Below are 18715 nucleotides of genomic sequence, written 5' to 3'. Positions count from 1 at the left end.
AAACCACTGCCTCGCTCTTCACAGGACTGTCTTGTGAGCTGCTAATTTCTGCAGAGATTTTTTGGGCAACAGTTAATGATACAGAAGTGTTCAGTTGGATTATCAGTTACCGTGGATGGCTACACGCTAATGGGCGGGTGCCCCCAGCACATTTGTCACACAGGCAGAATTTGCCCTGGGCACCAACCTACTTCCCTCACTACCTCCCTTTATTCAAAACCTACCACTCCGTTCGCCTTTCCCAGGGCCCGCTGCTCAGCTTGCTGCCTGATGAACTGGTTCTCGCTGACTGTTAATAAGCGCTAGGGTCCCGCCCTCAGCTTGAGCATTTTACCAGCTGGTAATTTTTGTGCTGAAGGAGCTGCTGTCTGGATCCCAGGGGTGGAGACTGAAGAGGGGCAGGAATAAAGGGGAAAAAAATGGAGACGGGGTGGGGGGAAGAGTTTGCAGCCCAATAGATCAGGCTGTGAGGTCAGCTGCAAGATCAGTGAGCTGGGCACACGGCTTTGCTTTAGTTTCCTCAAGGGTGAAATGGGGCCACCATCACGTCCTCAAGGGTTCCTTGCAGTGGTTGAATCAGGAGCATGTGCAAAGTGGCCAGGTACGCAGACTCTGTTAGAAATGAGCTCTGAGAGGCGGGGGCAGGTCCGTTCATTCGCTTTTCCCCAGGCCCCCAAGCACAGTGCCCCATTGATGGAGTTGCTTGCTCACGCCTGGATGCTGAGTGAGTGGAGAAGACACACAGGGGGAGGGTGCCTCTGGCTTACGTCCCTCCCTCTGAATGCAGGGCCTGGGCTCCCAGGGTGACCACTGAGCTTTATTACCAGAGCTCTGCCGGCTCCCACGGGGCGAGCAGGTCTTCCCTGCTTGTGGCATCAATCCTTCCATTGCCCAGGGTGTTCTATGGCCAGATCTAGGGCAGCCATGATGGGGTTGGTTTAGGAAAAAAACCCCACATAATAAGGACTGAACAATAGATAATCTTCACATTTCAAGAGACCAGAAGGCTCTTGAATTTGGGGTAGGGTCTGTGCAAGAACGGGAATGAATGAATGAATGAATCCTGAATGAAAATCCTCCATTCCAGAGAGGGCCAGTGCCTGACCTCCCTGAGCCTGGAATTCCAGCTGGAAGAGAAGGCGCTTCTTAGGGAGACGGGAAAGGTCCTGGCTGCACTGATGGACAGACAAGTACCTCCTCCATCCTTGCCTTGGCCTAGGTGGCCTAGGTGGTACTTAACCTGATCTTCAGAGATTCTTGGTTGGAGTCTTGTGTCCGAGAAGCTGTGGGGCCAGTTTTTGCTGCGTGAAGCTGTTGTGGCTCCATTCCTTAGCTCTTCTCTTCCTGAATTCCTGAACCTCCAACCCCCTCCCCTCCACCTGCCTCCAGCCGGGGCCACTGCAGGCTGAGGTCCTGTCCAGAGTCACTGGAACTGGTCACAACTCTCATCTTTGTCCCCTCACAGGCACTGGGTTCACTTTGCCCCCATCCCTGCCCCAAATCACACACCCATCGAAGGCATCAGGGATGGAAAGCTGGCGTTTGAACAGTTGAACAGATACGTAGACGTAGTCACAGAAAAGACAGCAACCAAGGAAAAACTGCAGGGACTTCTCTGGCGGTCGGGTGGCTAAGGCTCCACGCTCCCAAATGCACAGTTTCCATCCTTGGTCGGGGAACTAAGATCCCCCATCCCACATGGCATGCCATAGAAACAAATTTTAAAGAATTGTGCAACGATTTGTTTTCCTGAGAAATGACTGAGGGTAGACATTGCTGCAGGGCTTCGCCTCTGACTCAGTGGTAAAGAACCTGCCTGCCGTGAAGAAGATGCAAGAGACATGGGTTCGATCCCTGGGTCGGGAAGATCCCCTGGAGGAGGGCATGGCAACTCACTCCAGTATTCTTGCCTGGAGAATCCCATGGACAGAGGAATCTGACGGGCTACAGTCTGTGGGGTTGCAAAGAGTCAGACGTGATTGAAGCGGCCAAGCACGCATGCACAGACTTTGCTGTAGCCAAGAGATACCTGTGCTGGGGGGCAAGGTGGGAGTGTGGGTGTCATCAAACGTTCACCTCACTGCTGCAGCTGCTTAGAACATAGACTTTATTTCCTGCGATACATGAAATCTCTTCACCACCTTTTAGGAACCAGGAGGGAGCAAGCCCCACACTTGCCCATGTGTGGTGGCTCAGCCTCTTCTGTCTTCTGGACGACTCCAGCTTCGTGCTTCCTCTCCCTTCTCCTGCTCCTCTCCCAAATGGCAGCTGGAAGCTTCTGAGACCTGGTGCTGGCTGGGAGAAGGGTCTGGGACCCTCACTGGACTCTGGCTGCAGAGTGACTGGCTGGCCAGGCTTCTGGAATGGTCAACGGAGGGACGTGGGTCCTGTTTGGCCTTTGGGGGAGCCATGCTGGCTTTACTACTGTCCCCCTGTGCGTGTGCGGTGCTAATCCACTTCAGTCGTGTCCGACTCTTTGCGACCCCGTGGACTGTAGCCCGCCAGGCTCCTCTGTCCATGGGCATCTCCAGGCAAGAATACTGGAGTGTATAGCCATGCCCTCCTCCAGGGGATCTTCCCGACCTGGGAATCAAACCAGTGACTCTTATGTCTCCTGCATTGGCAGGTGGGTTTTTTTTTTTTTTTTTTTTTTTTTTTTACTGCTAGTGCCTCCTGGGATCCCCCCTGTTCGTCCACTCCCAGGCCACACACCACCCTCCAGGGGAAGCAGGGAATCCAGGGGTGTTGCCTCGGGCTCACCTAGATGCCACTTTTCTTCACGACGGCCCTGCAGTCCTGGGGGATGCTGCATCCGCTGAAACCAGGATTTCTCCGAGAGGTTTGTGACTTGCGCAGGCTGTGCCGAGAGACAAGCCTTCAGCCTCTTGTTCACACCTGTCCCGGTCTTTCCAGCCTCTTCAGCCCCTCATGGCTCAGTGGGTGGGGTAGGCCTGGGGGTTGTGAGGTAAGGACCCTGTGAATGGCCTCCACATTCTTCCTCCATCTCCTTTCTTCTTTCAATTTCTGCTGGGGCGGAAGGGACTAGCTTTCCACTTCCTCTTCCTTTTTTTCCACGGATGGCCCCATTGATATTTTTCTGTTTACTGTTTGCAGAAGCCTCACAGTCTAGCCTCAACAGCCATAGGGCTATTGCCCTAAGCTGGAAGACCCTATGGACCTAGGGGTTGAGGCCTGGTCCCTGATACATCCCTGGGGTGTAGAGTCCTCTTGAATCTCCACAAAGCCTGGCTTCCAACACTAGTGATGAGTGTTTCCAGACTTCCCTTTCCTCTTGTCAAACCCGGACCACTCCTAACCCTCTCTGAGGAAACAGCAGAAGGAGCCACACACCAGCAAAAGCACAGATATGAGGATTTATGTGCTGGCCTTGCTTGGATGTGGAGAGGGTGCAAGAGTCGTGGGGACCCTGGCTCTCTGAGCACCCAGCCACGCCCCCTCCCGCCTCCCCACCTCCCCACCTGCCCTTCACTCACTCCACACGCTCCAGCCACACTGTCCTCTTTTTGGTCCCTGGACACACAAACCTTTCCTACATCAGGGTCCTTCCAGCCAACCCTTCTGGACTGCTTCTCCTCCAGCTGCTCACAAGACCTGCTTCTTCTCAGTCATTCATTCCTTCGACACGTTCTTACTGAACCCTTATCAATGATCAGGCACCGCTGTGTTAGGTGCTGGGAATTTGATGGGCAGCAACAGGAACCTATGATCTGGAAATGCATGCACGCATGCTAAATCACTTCAGTTGTGTCCGACTCTGTGACCCTATCGGACTGTAGGGTTCCATGGAATTCCTCTGTCCATGGGATTCTCCAGGCAAAGATACTGGAGTGGGTTGCCACGCCCTCCTCCAGGGGACCTTCCCGACTCAGGGATGAAACCAGAGTCTCTTATATCTCTTGCCTTGGCAAGTGGGTTCTTTACCACTAGTGCCACCTGGGAAGCCCATGATCTAGAAAGGGAGGGGGGTGCAATTCATCCTGTGGGTGTAAGTAAGTGCAGGAAGGACCAGGATGTGTCCTTGCTGTGAGGACTCGTAACAGAGGAATCTGCTGGAGTTGCTTTTCCTAAGGAAGTGGCAATGAAGCTGAGATCTAAAGGAGAAGGAGGAATGGACTGGGTTAAGAGGGGAGAAAATAGTTGGTACCAGGGCCTTGCGGTGGGAGTGGAGGGAAGTGCATGGATGAAGGGCTGAGGGATTGCAATGGGGTAGAAGTTGCGAGCAGAGGGTGGCTGATCTAGTCTTAAGCTCGTCTGTGGCCCATCCATGGCTGAGTTCCATTGAGCGTGCATTCTCAGTATCTCAAATCCATGCGCTTGTCTCCCTCTCCAGCAAAACACTGCTGACCTCTACTGACTGAGTCTGAGGGATGTTTTAAGGGATGTCTGGCTTCTCAGAGCGGCATTTGACTGCTTCTTTCTCGAGGATCCCACAGTGCAGTCTCTTTGGTTTTACCCCCCTTCCTTTCTTTTCTTTACTTTTAATTTTTAATTTTTCTTTTAAATGTTTAATTAATCCAGACCAGGGACTGAACCTGGGTCCCCTGCATTGGAAGCGTGGAGTCTTAACCATGAACTTTTCTGAATGATGCCTCTTGTCTCTTGTGTGATTGTCCTCCTCTGCCTGCGACCAGCTGCTGAGCTCCGGAGCTCTTCCACGCCCAGTTCCCCGGCCACTCACTCCCTGTCCAGGCGATCAGGCAATTCTCTCCACGTGGTGGCTCCAACCAGTACTTAAACAGATGACTCACACGTTTTATCACTCAGACCTCTCTTCTGAACCCTGGCTGTTTATTTAATATTTCCACTTAGAGGTCACCAAGGCTCTTCCCATCTCAGCATGTGTCCAAAACCAAACTCAGGATCTTTTTCTCTAAATCCTGTCTTCCTCCAGACCAGGGTCTGTCTCAGGGCCCTCCATCCCCTTATATAAGCTAGAGATCTAAAAGCTCCTCAGTGTCTTTTTTGCTAGCATCCCTGTATCCAACTGATCACTGCATCTGGAGATATTACCTCCTGAGTATCTGTCTCTCAAGTTCACTCCTCTTCATCACCACCAGCTGGGTCCAGGTCACCATCAGGTTCTGCTTTGATAGTCACTGCAACAGCTTCTTAACTGCTGTCCACCCTCCATTCTTGCTCCTTCCAACTTATTGTCCTCTCTGCTGCCAGGTGGAGCTCTGAAACAGACATCAAATCAGCTCATATCACATAAGCATGCCTGCTCAGTTGCTCAGTCCCTAAATCGTGTCCAACTCTTTGTGACCCTATGGACTGTAGCCCACCAGGCTCTCTGTCCATGGGATTCTCCAGGCATGAATACTGGAGTGGGTTGCCATTTCCTTCTCCAGCTGATCTTCCCAACCCAGGGATTGAACCCTTGTCTCCTGCATTGGCAGGCGGATTCTTATCTCTGAGCCACCATACCCCACATGTACCCCCAGTCTTAAAATCCGTCTATGGCTTCTTATACCTCTTAGGAGCAAGACAGACCTTCAGTAACAAGCCCCTGCCTGGTTCTGAGCATCCTCTCACACCGCTCTCTCCTTCCTGCCTCCATCGATGATTTCAGTGGAATTTGTGGGGCACGTGACCTTGTTACTTGGACTTGGGAAGCCCACTATCACATTGACAACCCTCTCTTGATCCTTATAAGCTTCAGTTAATAAGAGGAGCTTGTCTTTTCATCCTTGGAATGAATGTACTCCCCAAGGAGCCTGAGACCCCCTACATGTTATCACAAGCTAATTGGTTCCAATTAAGGGATATATTTTGTGTAAAGAATGGCCTATTTTCAAAATGCAGATTTGCCTGATTCCCTTTGATGATGAGACTAAGATCCAGGCTATTCCCAGGAAAAATCACTCTTGAGGAACCCCGCCTGTTTCTCTACAGATCCCTTTGTTTTCTCATTGTAGCCATGGGAATAAAGAAGTCTTCTCTTGCCGGGGAATCCAGCTGGCCGTGGACTGGTTTAGGGACAGAGGACACAGCTGCATCAAGGTTTTTGTCCCCTCCTGGAGGAAAGAGCCACCGAGGCCTGACTCCCCGATTAGAGGTATGCTGGGGCAGCTGCGCTCTCAAGACGCACTGCACACCTTTCCTCTGCGGCGCTCCTCGCAGTTGCAGTTGTCTGCTTGTCGTCTGTTTGATGATGTCTTTCTCGCTGAACTCTAAACTCTGTGAAAGCACAACCAGAGCCCTAGCACCCAGTGTATTATCTGGCATGTCGTAGGTGCCCAATAAATAGTCGTTGAACAGGTGATTGGGCGTATTTACTCTTATAGTGTGAAAGATTAAGTTTCAAAAATAGCTATTTTATAAATTTCAACACTCTGCAGAAAAAGTCTGTCTGCTTCCTATACCCTAATAGAGTATAGGAAATGAAAGAGACATCCATTTGGTCCACTGAATATCTAGTCCAATCTCTTCATTTAAAAAAAAAAAAAGGAAGTTGAGATCCAGGGAATTCTTTATTTTTAATTCTTACATCAGCTAGGAATATTTTAAGCTACGAAGAACAGAATAAGTCATTTAAATAAACAGGTCTTTTTTTTTTTTGACTTGTTTGTCTGGCTTTCTTATAAGAAGAGGTCCCATCCTGAGATATTATTGGTGCTGTTTCAGCCACGTTAGCGATGGTATGACTGACCTCTAGTGATCCTGGGAGGTTTCACTGAGTTTTTCTTCCAGTCTTTTAACTGAAGGTTTTTGGTTTTGTTTTCAGTTCTATCAGTGTTTACCAATTGCTTCTTCTCTTTCTGATTCTATTTTAAATAAAATGCTTTTCTTGTTTTATTGTATCCTCTTGAATATTTCTATACTGATACAGGCTTTGAAAAAGTTCTCTGAAGGTCCATGAATCATATTTCTTTTCTCTGATTCTCTTGTTCCCTTCTCTTTTTCTCTCTGTGCTCTTAAATCTTCTTCCCCAAAGTCTGGTGATCCTTTGCTTGTTAGTGTTTACTTGTGAATAAAGAACCAGACCTGTGCAATTTCCATGGACTTTCTCTCCTGGTATTTGGATCTTTCCCCAAAAGTCAAGGCTGACCTTTGACTATGTTGACCAGCAGGGTTTGCTTCATCGCACCCTGCGTTCAACAGGCAAGAGGCAGCTGTTGGAACTGAAAGTGGCTTTGCCACAAGGGTGATGTTTTACTGTAGGCGGTCAAAGGCCTCCTCCTTTGTAGTTACATCTTCACTTCCCTTGTAGGAAAGGGTGGATATGGCTGCCCCATAGTAACCCTTCAGTAATCATCTGACTTCTCCCCACTCTCCACTTCTACTGGAAAGCGGGGCTTTGCAGAGAACGGGCTCCACCTCTGCTTCAGCTTCTGTACACCTTCGGGGGTTATGGCTCCCTCTTTAATGTAGGATCAGTATGATCCTACCTGCTTTCTGTCTTCCTAAATTTATCAAAATTTGGTTTTGCTGCTGTTTTTTTATGTGATTTTTAATGTAATTATAGACTCTTCCCCCTTCTGTACTTTTTCGCTGCTCTTTCAATGAGGTTTTGAGAAGCCAGGGAATGAACACTTGTGTTCATCATGGACCACTCATCCCAGATTACTCTTTATGGTCTGAATGTGGAGGATGGTGGCTTTCAACAGTTGTGCAATATTGTGCAATATATATTATGCAACACAGAATGGGTAAAGAGTAGGGAATTCACTTTGGGGTAGGGAAGAATTTTTAAACAAGCCACAAGAAGTGTCAGGAGATGGGAAAGAGTCATAAATTTGCCTACATTAAAATAAAAACTTCTGTTCATTAGTGGATACCACAAAAACAAGAGCATGAAAAGACAAGCCTCAGACTGGGAAAGGCCACACATCACATATCCTTGATGAAGGATTATGGTCCAAAATCTACAGGGAACTTCTCCAAGCTAGTAAGACTGAAAGGACAGATAGAAATATGTGCTGAGGCATGAATAAGCCTTTGATGGAAAACACAAATGGCCAATAAACATATGAAGAGATGTTCAGTTGTATTAGTAACCAGAGAAATGCAAAATAAAACCACAAGAGGCTACTTTATACCCAATCTATCTATCTATCTATATATATACCCAATCTATATATAGATTGGGAAAAACTTAAAAACCTGCAAATGTCAAGTGCCGGCAAGTTCGTCTTAGATGCTGTGTTGAGTAGTAACTTGATATAATTACTTTGGAAAATGATTCAGCATTGTCTCGTAAGGCAGCTTTCCCTACAACTCAGCAATATCACTTCTTAAGACAGACCCTGGAGAAATCCTTGTCTCCTGTACAGGGAGACGTCTGTGCAAAACCGATAACCCTGACGTGGCCAGACGTCCCCCACACAATGTTCAACGAAGAAACAAGTTGCATAGGATATATGCACGATGAGTCCATTCATGTAAAGTCTGGAGGTTCATAATCACGTTGGAAATAATCCTTTTGAAGGGTACATACGTATGCATCCTAAAAAATAAAAGCAAGGGAATTATAAATACAAAGTTCTAAAAATTGGGTTATCTTAAAGGGAGTGGAGGGAGAGTAAACTTCAAGCCACAGTGGGGACTTCAGAGCACGAACTGTGCTATTTCTCAAAGTGAGTGCTGCATGCATGGCATTTAAGAAATTAATTATAAATTTAAATTGAAGTATAATTGACTTACAGTATTATATTAGTGGGCTTCCCAGGTGGTGCTTATGGTAAAGAATCCGCTCATACTGCAGAAGACATGGGTTCAGTCCCAGAGTCAGGAAGATCCCCTGGAGGAAGGCATGGCAACCCACTCCAGTATTCTTGCCTAGAGAATCCCATGGACAGAGGAGCCTGGTGGGCTACAGTCCAAAGGGCCACAGAGTCAGACATGACTGAGCACAATTACATTAGTTTCAGGTATATGGCACAGTAATTTGATATTTTTATACATTACAAAATGATCACCATGCACACATGTAATTTTTTACAAGTGACTTTTGTGCCATTATATGCATTATGCACTTTTTAAAAGTCTGGGAACCATATCATATAGCAAAGGACTTAGACTTGAGGGGAGAAATGATTTGTGAAGAACGTGCTCATATTCTTCCACATTGGGAGTAACTGTTTCATGTGGAAGGAATTTCTTTTGTCTCCAAATTCGAAACTAAGATTACAGAGTAGACCTTCCAGGTATGCAGATTTCAGCTCCTGTTAAGAGACCTTGTAATGCCTGCACCACCTGAGACACACTCTGTCCTCCCAGGTTTTGTGGGGGCTCGCCAGCCCCCCACGGACCGGTTCAGTGTCCCCACAGACGCTGTGAGGCAGGTGCAGGAGTCATTTTCCTTATTTTATAAATGTAAAACTTGATGTTCAGAGAGGGGCGAAGCACCCCAGTGTCAAGTGTTAATTGCTCTGTCGTGTCTGACTCTTTGCAATCGTGGACTGTAGCCCGCCAGGCTCCTCTGTCCCTAGGATTTCCCAGGCAAGAATACTGGAGTGCGTTGCCACTTCCTTCTCCAGGGCATCTTCCCGCCCCAGGGATCGAACTTGAGTCTCCTGCATTGCAAGCAGAGTCTTTACCGTCTGAGCCCCAGAGCTGGAGCTAAGACCAGAATCCAGGCTGCAGATTCCGGCCTCTCCCTGTGAGATTCTTGTGTCCCTCAGAGCTGCCAGTTGTGGGCTGCTCCTGCCCGAAGTGTCTTGGCAGACGCTTGTATCATAGGGGGTCATGGTTCTCTGGTAAAAGCCCCAGCAGGAGACTTCCAGGTGGATGTGGAGCTCCTAGTAATTCCTCAGGCATTGCCAGGATGCTAGTTAAAACAGGGAAGATGTCTTTCCCCAGAAACAGAACTGGTGTCTACTGTGGGAGGGGCATCGTGGCAGGTGAGAAGGACAGAGCCACTCTTCCTTCCAAAGTGTGTCTCCCTGGCTGGGTACCACCCTCAGGACGGAAGCCAAGAGCCCACCTCACCTCAGGCTGCTGGCAAACACCTCTGCTTATGGCCTGATGGGCTGGGCCGTGGGGCGGGGGGAGGGGTGGGGAGTAGAAGCGGGTGGGGGAAGGGGGAAGAAGAGGGGAGGAGGGGGCCATCGGAGAAGGAGCCTGGAGTTGCTGGACCTGCCCCGGGTCTGAGGCTGGTTCTGGGTGGTGGGGAGTACCCCCACCCGGAGAAGACGCTCCATGCGGTCCCCTCTGCGGTCTGCAGAGCAGCACGTGTTGGAGGAGCTGGAGAGGCAGGCGGTGCTGGTGTACACGCCGTCCCGCAAGGTGAGCGGCAAGCGCGTGGTGTGCTATGACGACCGCTACATCGTGAAGCTGGCCTACGAGCAGGACGGCGTCATCGTCTCCAACGACAACTACCGCGACCTGCAGAGTGAGAACCCCGAGTGGAAGTGGTTCATCGAGCAGAGGCTGCTTATGTTCTCCTTTGTCAACGATCGGTATGTGGGGCCCACGGGGTCCAGGGGTGCATGGGGCGGAGGCGGTGACTGGCAGAAACCACCCCAACTAGCTCGGGCCTGCGGGGCTCTAAGACAACCCTCCTCCACCATCTCTGTCGCCCTCTCGGTTCTCCTCTGTTTCGCGACCAGCTTTCCCCTTGGGGCTGTTTTGTCCCCACTGCCTGTGACCTTTCTGTTCCCACGGCCACATCCGGCTGACCCAGCACCCAGTTGCCTGACAGGTGTCCAGGCACGGGCAACATCCTCTTTTCTTTAGGGCTGTTAAGACCTTAGAACTGACTGTCCTAATACGGCTTGGTGGACATTTTCCAGAGAATCTGATTGATTTCATCTGCCCGCCCTGGGTCAGGTCCACCCCGGACCAACCAGCGACAGGGCGGTGGGTGGGACGGGGAGGGTGTGGTCAGGGTCACAAGGCACAGGCCAGACAACAGGTGCAGGACAAGGGCCTCCTGGCAGAGCTACGGTGGGAGGAGTGATGGCTGGTCCACGGCCTGCGGGTTGAGAGGGAAAGGGGAGGAGCCTGGCCGGGTGGGCGTGGCCACAGGGTGGGACAAGGTGTGGGAGGGCACGGCCGCTGAGACCTGGCTCCCATCTCAATTTCTGTTCCAGGGATGACAGCTCGGTCCTCATTCCTGGCTCTCTCCTTGGCTGTTAGGAATGTGGTCGAGGACAAGCTGCCCAGCTCTGTGAGGGCAGGGCGTGTATGTGTGTTATCTGCCACGGCCCCCAGCCAGCCTGGCACATGTGGGCACCCAATGGCTAGGAATAGTTGTAGATAGTGAGTGACTGTCCCTGGCTGCAGCCCTGGGGAAGGGAAGCTGGGGACAGACAGGCCACATTGCCGCTGTATCAGGATGCCTGCAGGCAGCAGACCAACTCTTGACCCTGGAGCCTGGGGGGCTGGGTGTGTGGTGCAGAGACCTGGAAGCAGCAGATGAGGTTTCAAGCTGAGGCGCTGCCATTTACCAGCTGTGTGCGGTGGGCGAACTCTGAACCTCACCGGGCTGAGCGTTCTTCACCTTGAACTTACCACGCTTTGGTTTAGTCAAGGGGCTTCCCAGGTGGCGCTAGTGGTAAAGAACCCACCTGCCAATGCAGGAGGCATAAGAGACGCGGGTTCTATCCCTGGGTCAGGAAGATCCCCTGGAGAAGGAAGTGGCTACCCACTCCAGTATTCTTGCCCGGAGAATCCCACGGACAGAGGAGCCTGGCGGGTTGCAGTCCATGTGGTCGCAAAGAGCCAGACACGACTGAAGCGACTCAGCGTGCACGCACTGATTAGTCACTCTTACCTCTTAGGTGATCTGGAGGATCAGAGAGGCCTGTACCCTGTAGAAGCTGTGGTTATTCTTAGGTCAGGCTGGGACATGTGCCTCTAGAGGGGTGCTGGTGCCCCCACTACCCCCAGACTCACAGCAAAGGAGGCAGAGGTTAGCTCCTAAGCCCCAGGGCAGATGGTCATAGCAGCTACCCTGCAGTAACCCCCATGGTCATGTCCACATTCACAAGGCTGGCAGCTCCCTCTCTCTGGCTCCGCCCTGGAGGAAATCTGGCATGGCTGGTCATCATGGGATCCAGAAAATCCTCACTGAGGTCTGATGGATCATGGCCGCCTCTGGCCTGGCGACAGCCCGGGGTCCAGGCCAAGTCCTCTTGACGCACTGGCCTCCGCTCAGGGCCTGCCCGGAGGTCCCCAGCTGCCAGAGTGCAGAGCCTGCCGCCTGCCCGAGGGCAAGGACGCCCTCCCTGCACCCAGGGCATGTCCACAGGGCCGTCTTGGCCCAGCTCCCGGCTGTGAGGCCCGGGAAAGAGCAGGAGGTGAAGCCTCAGGGAACTTTTAATAACTGCACTGGGTGGCTCCCCGGATTCTTGGTCAGGGCCCAACTCTGAGAAGCCGGCTGTGTAGCTGGGATCTCAGCCACAGAGGCTGTTCTCGGCCGGGGATCACCCAGCTCAGGGCCGGCCTGGAGGATGTGGTCTGCAGGGTGGGACCCCAGCATGACCCTCCACTCTTAGGGGGAAGCCAGTTTGTAAAAACAGGCCCCCAATTAGAATCCACACCCTCTCTAGTGAAACCTTCGTATGACCTTCGAATATCTCCTGGAAATGAAAGCATTCATATAAAAAAAATGGGTTGTGCTAAATGAGGGAGTTTTCCTTCTGAGAAATGTTTTCCCCCTTGAGCCCTGGGCTCTGTGGATATGTTCCCTTTTTCCTTAATGCCTGGGAAGGGAAGGGGCCGGCAGGGGGCAGGGTGGTGTCAGAGAGTGACAGAGTGACATTCCCCTCCAGCCCCCAGGTTTTTGGGGGGTGGGGTGGAGCCCAGGCCGCACCTGTATCCTCTGCCTCACTGACCCGCTGACTGGCCTTTCAGACTCTGTAAATTTTTTATCCTGCACCGGAGAGGCCCAGAGCTGTGGGGTGACACGGGAGAAATGAAATTCACAAGATGAGAGGCCATTTGTGGCCCCACAGAGGTCTCTAGCCATCCATTGAGGACTCTGGAAGGCAGCATAGAACCGCTTTCAGACTAAGTTCAGGGAGACCTGGTGCACTGCTGTTTCAACTTTAGTGGCTAAAATCCACCTGGGAAATTGTTAAAATGCAGATTCCTGAACAGCCCGAGCTTCTGTTTAAGCAGGTCTCTTGTGACGCCCGGAGCCTGCCTTTTTCGAGGAGCTGCTGAGTGAGTCTGACGCTGCTGACTCAGCAGGAGAAACACCTGGACAGGGCCCGGGGCCACTGTCCTGGGAGCTGTCCATGCTGGGCTCTGTACTGGTCAGTGTGGACAAAGGCTGCGCGTCTCTAACACGCGGCAACTCCCGGGTGGGAGAAAGAGCCCGGAACCGAGAGGCCAGGCCGAGGCCAGGCCTGCTGCTGCCTCCGCCCCCTCCCCCAGCTGCCAGTGGTGAGTTTCTGGGAGGCTTGCAGTCACCCACCCCCATGCTTGTTTTCCAGGTTCATGCCTCCTGATGACCCCCTGGGCCGTCGGGGACCCACCTTGAGCAACTTTCTGAGCAGGAAGCCAAAGCCCCCAGAGCCGTCCTGGCAGCACTGCCCCTACGGTGGGTAGCGCCCCCATCTGTGGGCCCTGTTCAGGTCAGAAGTGCTGGCCTGGGTTCCGATATTTTATGTTTCTAGAAAGGTGTAAGGTAATATAGGCCACGTCCTATGTGTATTAATAAGCAGATGAAGAATATATGAAGGCTCCGTTTGGATGTATAGATCACATGATTCATCCGTAATTCACGTCTTGGCAAATGTGTGTAACTGATGAGAAGGTTGTTATTGTGTCTGATGTGTAGTGTATTGCTAAAAATAGGCCTGTTAAGATTTGTGAAATTAAGCAAATGCCTAAGAGAGAACTAGAGCTTCATCCTGATGAGATGTTTGATGGTCAGCAGTGTGGGCTGTAGTCCGGATTCTGCCCTTAGTCAGCTGTGTGACCCTGGGGAGGTAACTGAACCTCTCTGGATGGCACTCAGAAAGCTGTAATTATTGTCTTTGTAATGATGAACTGCCATCCCAGACGCCTGTTGCACAAGGCTTGTGAGGGCTGGATGCAGGGGTCACCCACAGACAAAGCCACGTCCAGGAAGCAGGATTGCTGTCTGTGTGCACCCCAAAGCTCTCCTTTCTCAGGCCCTTCCCCTGGCGCCTTGTGCCCCCATCCTGCCCCACAGTCTCCCCCACCCTCCTACTTTGGTTGGTAGGAGACTTTGGTTGGTGTTATCCACTAAGAATTGAGGATTCTATCCCAGAGCCCTTCAGGGCCACCAGCCTTCTAGCCAGTTCTTTTGCTAGCTTGTTTTGGCAAGTTATTTAATGTACCCAGGTCTCGTTTCTTTGTGCCTATAAAAGTTAAGGACACCTTAAGTGATACTGAAGGGGCTTCCCTTGTGGCTCAGGTGGTAAAGAATCCGCCTGCAATGCGGGAGACCTGGGCTCGATCCCTGGGTTGGGAAGATCCCCTGGAGAAGGGAAAGGCTACCCACTCCAGTATTCTGGCCTAGAGAATTCCATAGACTCTATAGTCCATGGGGTCGCAAAGAGGTGAACACGACTGAGTGACTTTCACTAAGTGATACTGAAAGTCATTTCTTGTTAGAATTAAGGTGCTCACACACACATTCTGGTGGCCCATTCTTCTCCCTTCCACTCTCAGAACGGCCCTGGTTTGGATGATAAATTATTTGATCATCTCTGTTAAAACAGTCTATAAGGAAGAGGGCAAGGGTTGGCACAAGGGATGTGGGCCACAGACGGTGGGGGGGGGGGGGGTGCAGGGAGACACGGAGGGTGGAGGGAGGGAGGAAACCAAGTTAGCAGTGGAGGCCCATCCATATGCACCTACTCTACACCTCCGAGGGTGGCAGGATCCACAGGATCCCTGCGGAAGTAGAGGCTGAAGGTCACTGGACCCAGAGATTTGGTCTCAGTTCCTGGTTATGGAGCCCGTAGACAAGACCTTGCCTTGAGCTGGTAACGCTGGGGTACCGTATGCAGAGCCCAGTACCACGAGGAGCACAGTGCTGCGCCCGCATCCGTCTTGTTGGCGCCCCAGGACACTTCTTGCCCTCCACCTCCTCTCGCCCCAAACCTTATAAGGCTGCAGCAGGCCTGGGGGCCTTCACCCCAGGAATTGCCAACAAGACAGGCGGGGCGAGGCGGCCACTGCCGGGACCCCACGGGAGTCCTCACTCAAGGTCTCACCAGCCCCTCCCCTCCACCCCCACTCTGTCCCTTCCAGGCAAGAAATGCACCTACGGCATCAAGTGCAAGTTCTACCACCCAGAGAGGCCGCACCAGGCGCAGCTGGCGGTGGCCGACGAGCTCCGCGCTCAAACGCGGGCCTGGCGGGGCGCGGGCGGCGAGGAGGAGCGACGGGGGAGCGCACACGCGGCCAGCCTGGCGGAGCAGGGCGGCTCCCGGGACGCCCCTGCCGCCCGGCCCGGTCCCCGGGAGCCCGGCACGCGCAGCCTGCCCCCCGCGCGGCGGTCGGCGGGCGTGGCGACTCTCGAAAGCAGCTTCTCGCGGCTCTTCCTGAGCGACGACCCGGGGCTTCTCCGGGTGCCCCCTCGGGGTCCCGGCTGTGGCCTCGCGCCCGGGCCGCACGGTCCCGATTGGGTGGCACCCGGGTCCCTGTCGCCCCTGCCAGCCCCATCCGGCCTCCTGAGCCAGCCCGGCCTGCGGGGTGGGTATGGCGCCTGCGCCCCGCAGAGCGACCGGCGCTCCCCGCGCCAGCAGCCGGGCGACCCGTGGGTCCTTCCTCCAGGCTCTGGCCAGCTCCCGGGCCGCTCGGCCTGGGCCGAGTCGGAATGGGACGACGGTGCCTTCGGGGGGCCCTTGAGGCCCGCTCCCCAGGCTGTAGCTGGCGAGGTGGGCGCGCGCGCCCGGGCGCGCACCGCACTCTGCAGTATCTTCCCGCCCCACGAGGTGGACAGCATCATGGCCCTGTTCCCCGAGCTCTCCGACGTGGCCAGGCTCATGCTCCTCATCCAGAGATTCCAAAGGTCCGGTGAACCCGTGGGGAAGCGCTGAGGAGCTAGTGGAAGCCACCGCGTGTGATGACCCAGTCTTGCCTTGTACCCTAACTGGGCTGGTGGCGAAGATCAGCCGGCACCTGGGCCGGCCCACCCTGTGGAGCCAGCCCCTTTTGCTTTAAAGATGGTCAGTTCCCTGGAGGAGGCCAGCTTCATCACCCTTTGTGGTGCCCATGGCGGTGATTGATGACCTTCACTGATGACACAGGGGCTGCTGCTGAAAGTCCATGTCCTGCAGAATAAGGTTGACCTTATGTGGCAGGAGTGATTTCTCCTGCCTGAAGACTAGGAGGCCCACTAGGTCCCCAAGGTTTTGTCCAGAGCACTCCATGGCTGTTTTTGTCCTGCTACAACTGGGAGTCCTAAGTTGGTCACAAGATCAATTTAGTGAGTGACACCTGAAATAGAGTGAAATAGGAAATCGCAGAGCATACCCCACTTAAACAGGCTAAGTAGGAAATTCTTCTGTTAGCTACCAGTGTGCTTGGTAGCTATATATATTCTCGGCTTCCATGGACAGAGGAGTCCGGCTGGCCCATAGGGTCATATAGAGTGGGACAGTCTATACGAAGCTACTTAGCACGCACACACACATAGAGCCATGTGAACTTAATGTGGGATGTGGGCAAAAGGGGGAAAACTGGTAAAAGGCCTTGGATTTCATTGCAGCAGATCAAGTGTGAAATCTGTCGTCAGTTTGCCAGTGGAGATGTTGGCACCTGGAGGTTTTCATATGAGCTGTTTCTAACCTCTGAGGGGAACCCAGAGTTCTCGCTTCCATGTATGGGCCCTCCTTGTCACTCTGAGATTGTGTGGCTGTGCTGGTTTGTGGAGGTGTGGCGGGTGGTAGTTTCCAGCCCAGGCCCTCTACTGGCCAAGCCTTCTGAGCCACACCTCAGAGCTGAGCCCAATCCTGGTGAGTTAGGACTTTTGCTCAGAAACCTCCAGGGGGATCTGAGGAGAGCTCGGATGAGCCTCTCAGTCTATGAGGTTTCTCGCCACCTCAGCCATTGCTGTTTCTCCTAGCTAGCTACTGCTTTGAGTTTGGGGAGGGGAGGGCTTACCTATTTGCCCTAGACAGAGATGAGGCAGTGCTGCCAGGATGCAGGCCCTGTATCCTCTGGAGCCCTGGCAGCTCTGGGTGGCATCTACCCATTCACTCTGGGGTACCAGTCCAACTCACAGATCTTGGCTGCTTTGTTTTTGAGAAGACCTGAGGCATCTCCCAGCGGAAATCCACCTCCCAGACCCCAGCAAGACTGCAGACTGGCAAGCACTACCAGGGTTTCCCCTGGAGAATCTGCTTCTGTGCCCTTCAGTATGGTCAATGCTGCCTTTAGAGATACAGAGATGATGTATTTCCTGCAAACCCTTTCATCTTTTTAAACCAGATTCTTAGTGTGGTTTCAGTCAGATCTCTTCCTTGCCTCTTTTTTTCCAAAGAGGAAACACACAGAATTGTACCTTAGTATTTTGAGACCATGGTCCTGAAAAAGACCCAGTCTTTCTAGACAAATTGGATTTCCCTCACGGTGGTTTTTATTTTCTTTTCGACAAGACAAGCTTTCTGGTAGAGCTGCTTTTGTCTGTTGGGTCTGTGTCCTGACTTGGAATTGTTGTGTTGCCGATATACAATAAGGAATGTTTAAACTGCTTCCTTTGAGGACAAGTTTGAGTTTTAGTAAGCTGTAAAGCTATTTTATTTGGTTCACTGTGATTAAGACAAGCAAAAAACATGTGAAGAAACAGCACATTTCAATGTAATCCCCTTTGGAATTTTTTCCAAAGTCTTGGTATGTCTTTGTGACACAAAACATGAATGGGATGGGAGTGAATAGAATGTTCCTAGTTGCATAGCTGTTATTGTGTTCCAAGAATAAATCATTTTTTTCCTGCACCTGGACTCTCCATTGTCAAACTGCATATCAGTTTCTCTTGTGGTAGCTTCCCACCTCCCCCATGCCCAGGGCTGGCTTCTCAAGTTAGATACTGTGTGTGTAAAGGCTGAGGCTATAGTTGCCTTACTGTTATTTCTCCCTTAGGGGAGGTGGGAGAGGGCTGGAATTCACCTTTTCCAGGAGAAGCAGCAAGGCCCAAGGTGAGATGAGCTTTTGCTGAATGCTCAGCAGGCTGTTGCCGAGGACACCTGCAGAGTTCTCCATCGCTTGAATCTGAGCCTCCCAGGGCTGGACCATGTTTAACCACACGGTGTATCTTTCCCAGAGGCCTCTAGGAGGTGGTTTGAGACACAATCACAGAATTCTGGAGGTTGAGGGGTAGATGCAAGAGAAGCCACTCATGTCAGCATTGTTCTAGATCAAGTGAATCCCTGCTCTCAAGATTTTACACCGAGCTTGGATGGGGAGCAAGAAGCCAACTGCAAGCGGGCACAGGTATGACTCCCTGCCTCTGGGAAAAATAGTCTCCTGTGGGGGAGAGCAGGATAGGGGAGGGGTGAATGGAAGGGTCATTAAGGAGTGGGTGATGGAAGAGTGAGCTCTGGGAACTGGAGCAATAAAGTAGAATCACAAATCCCACCAGGAGGGACTGTGACCCCGTGCAAAATTAACCTGTGAGGCATACACAAAATCAAAAAGCAGGGCTCTGTGTTTAAAAGTGATCAAGAATTTCAAGACATCGGGACTTCCCTGGTGGTCCGCCTGCCAATGTAGGGGACCCAGGTTCGATCCCTGGTCCGGGAACTGAGGTCCCATGTGCTGCAAGGTA

General features: G+C 52.2%; 1 protein-coding gene across 3 annotated transcripts in view; it reads left to right on the top strand.

The window, feature by feature from the left end:
• Nucleotides 1-17885, top strand: part of ZC3H12D (zinc finger CCCH-type containing 12D) — a 35034-nt gene extending 17149 nt beyond the window's left edge. For 2 of the 3 annotated variants that reach the window (XM_061130094.1, XM_061130095.1), the window contains exons 3-6: nt 5937-6076; nt 10187-10421; nt 13404-13510; nt 15196-17885. In XM_061130094.1, coding sequence (XP_060986077.1) covers nt 5937-6076; nt 10187-10421; nt 13404-13510; nt 15196-15986 — 1273 coding nt within the window. In that variant the 3' untranslated portion in view covers nt 15987-17885. The remainder of the gene's footprint in view (nt 1-5936; nt 6077-10186; nt 10422-13403; nt 13511-15195) is intronic. The other variant, XM_061130096.1, reaches the window with a different exon arrangement.
• Nucleotides 17886-18715: the final 830 nt, after the last annotated feature.

The sequence above is a fragment of the Dama dama genome, chromosome 26 (genome assembly GCF_033118175.1).
Source record: "Dama dama isolate Ldn47 chromosome 26, ASM3311817v1, whole genome shotgun sequence".
NCBI lineage: Eukaryota > Metazoa > Chordata > Mammalia > Artiodactyla > Cervidae > Dama > Dama dama.
The sequence above is the reverse complement of the archived record's forward strand: the minus strand, read 5'-3'. Positions and strand labels throughout refer to the sequence as shown.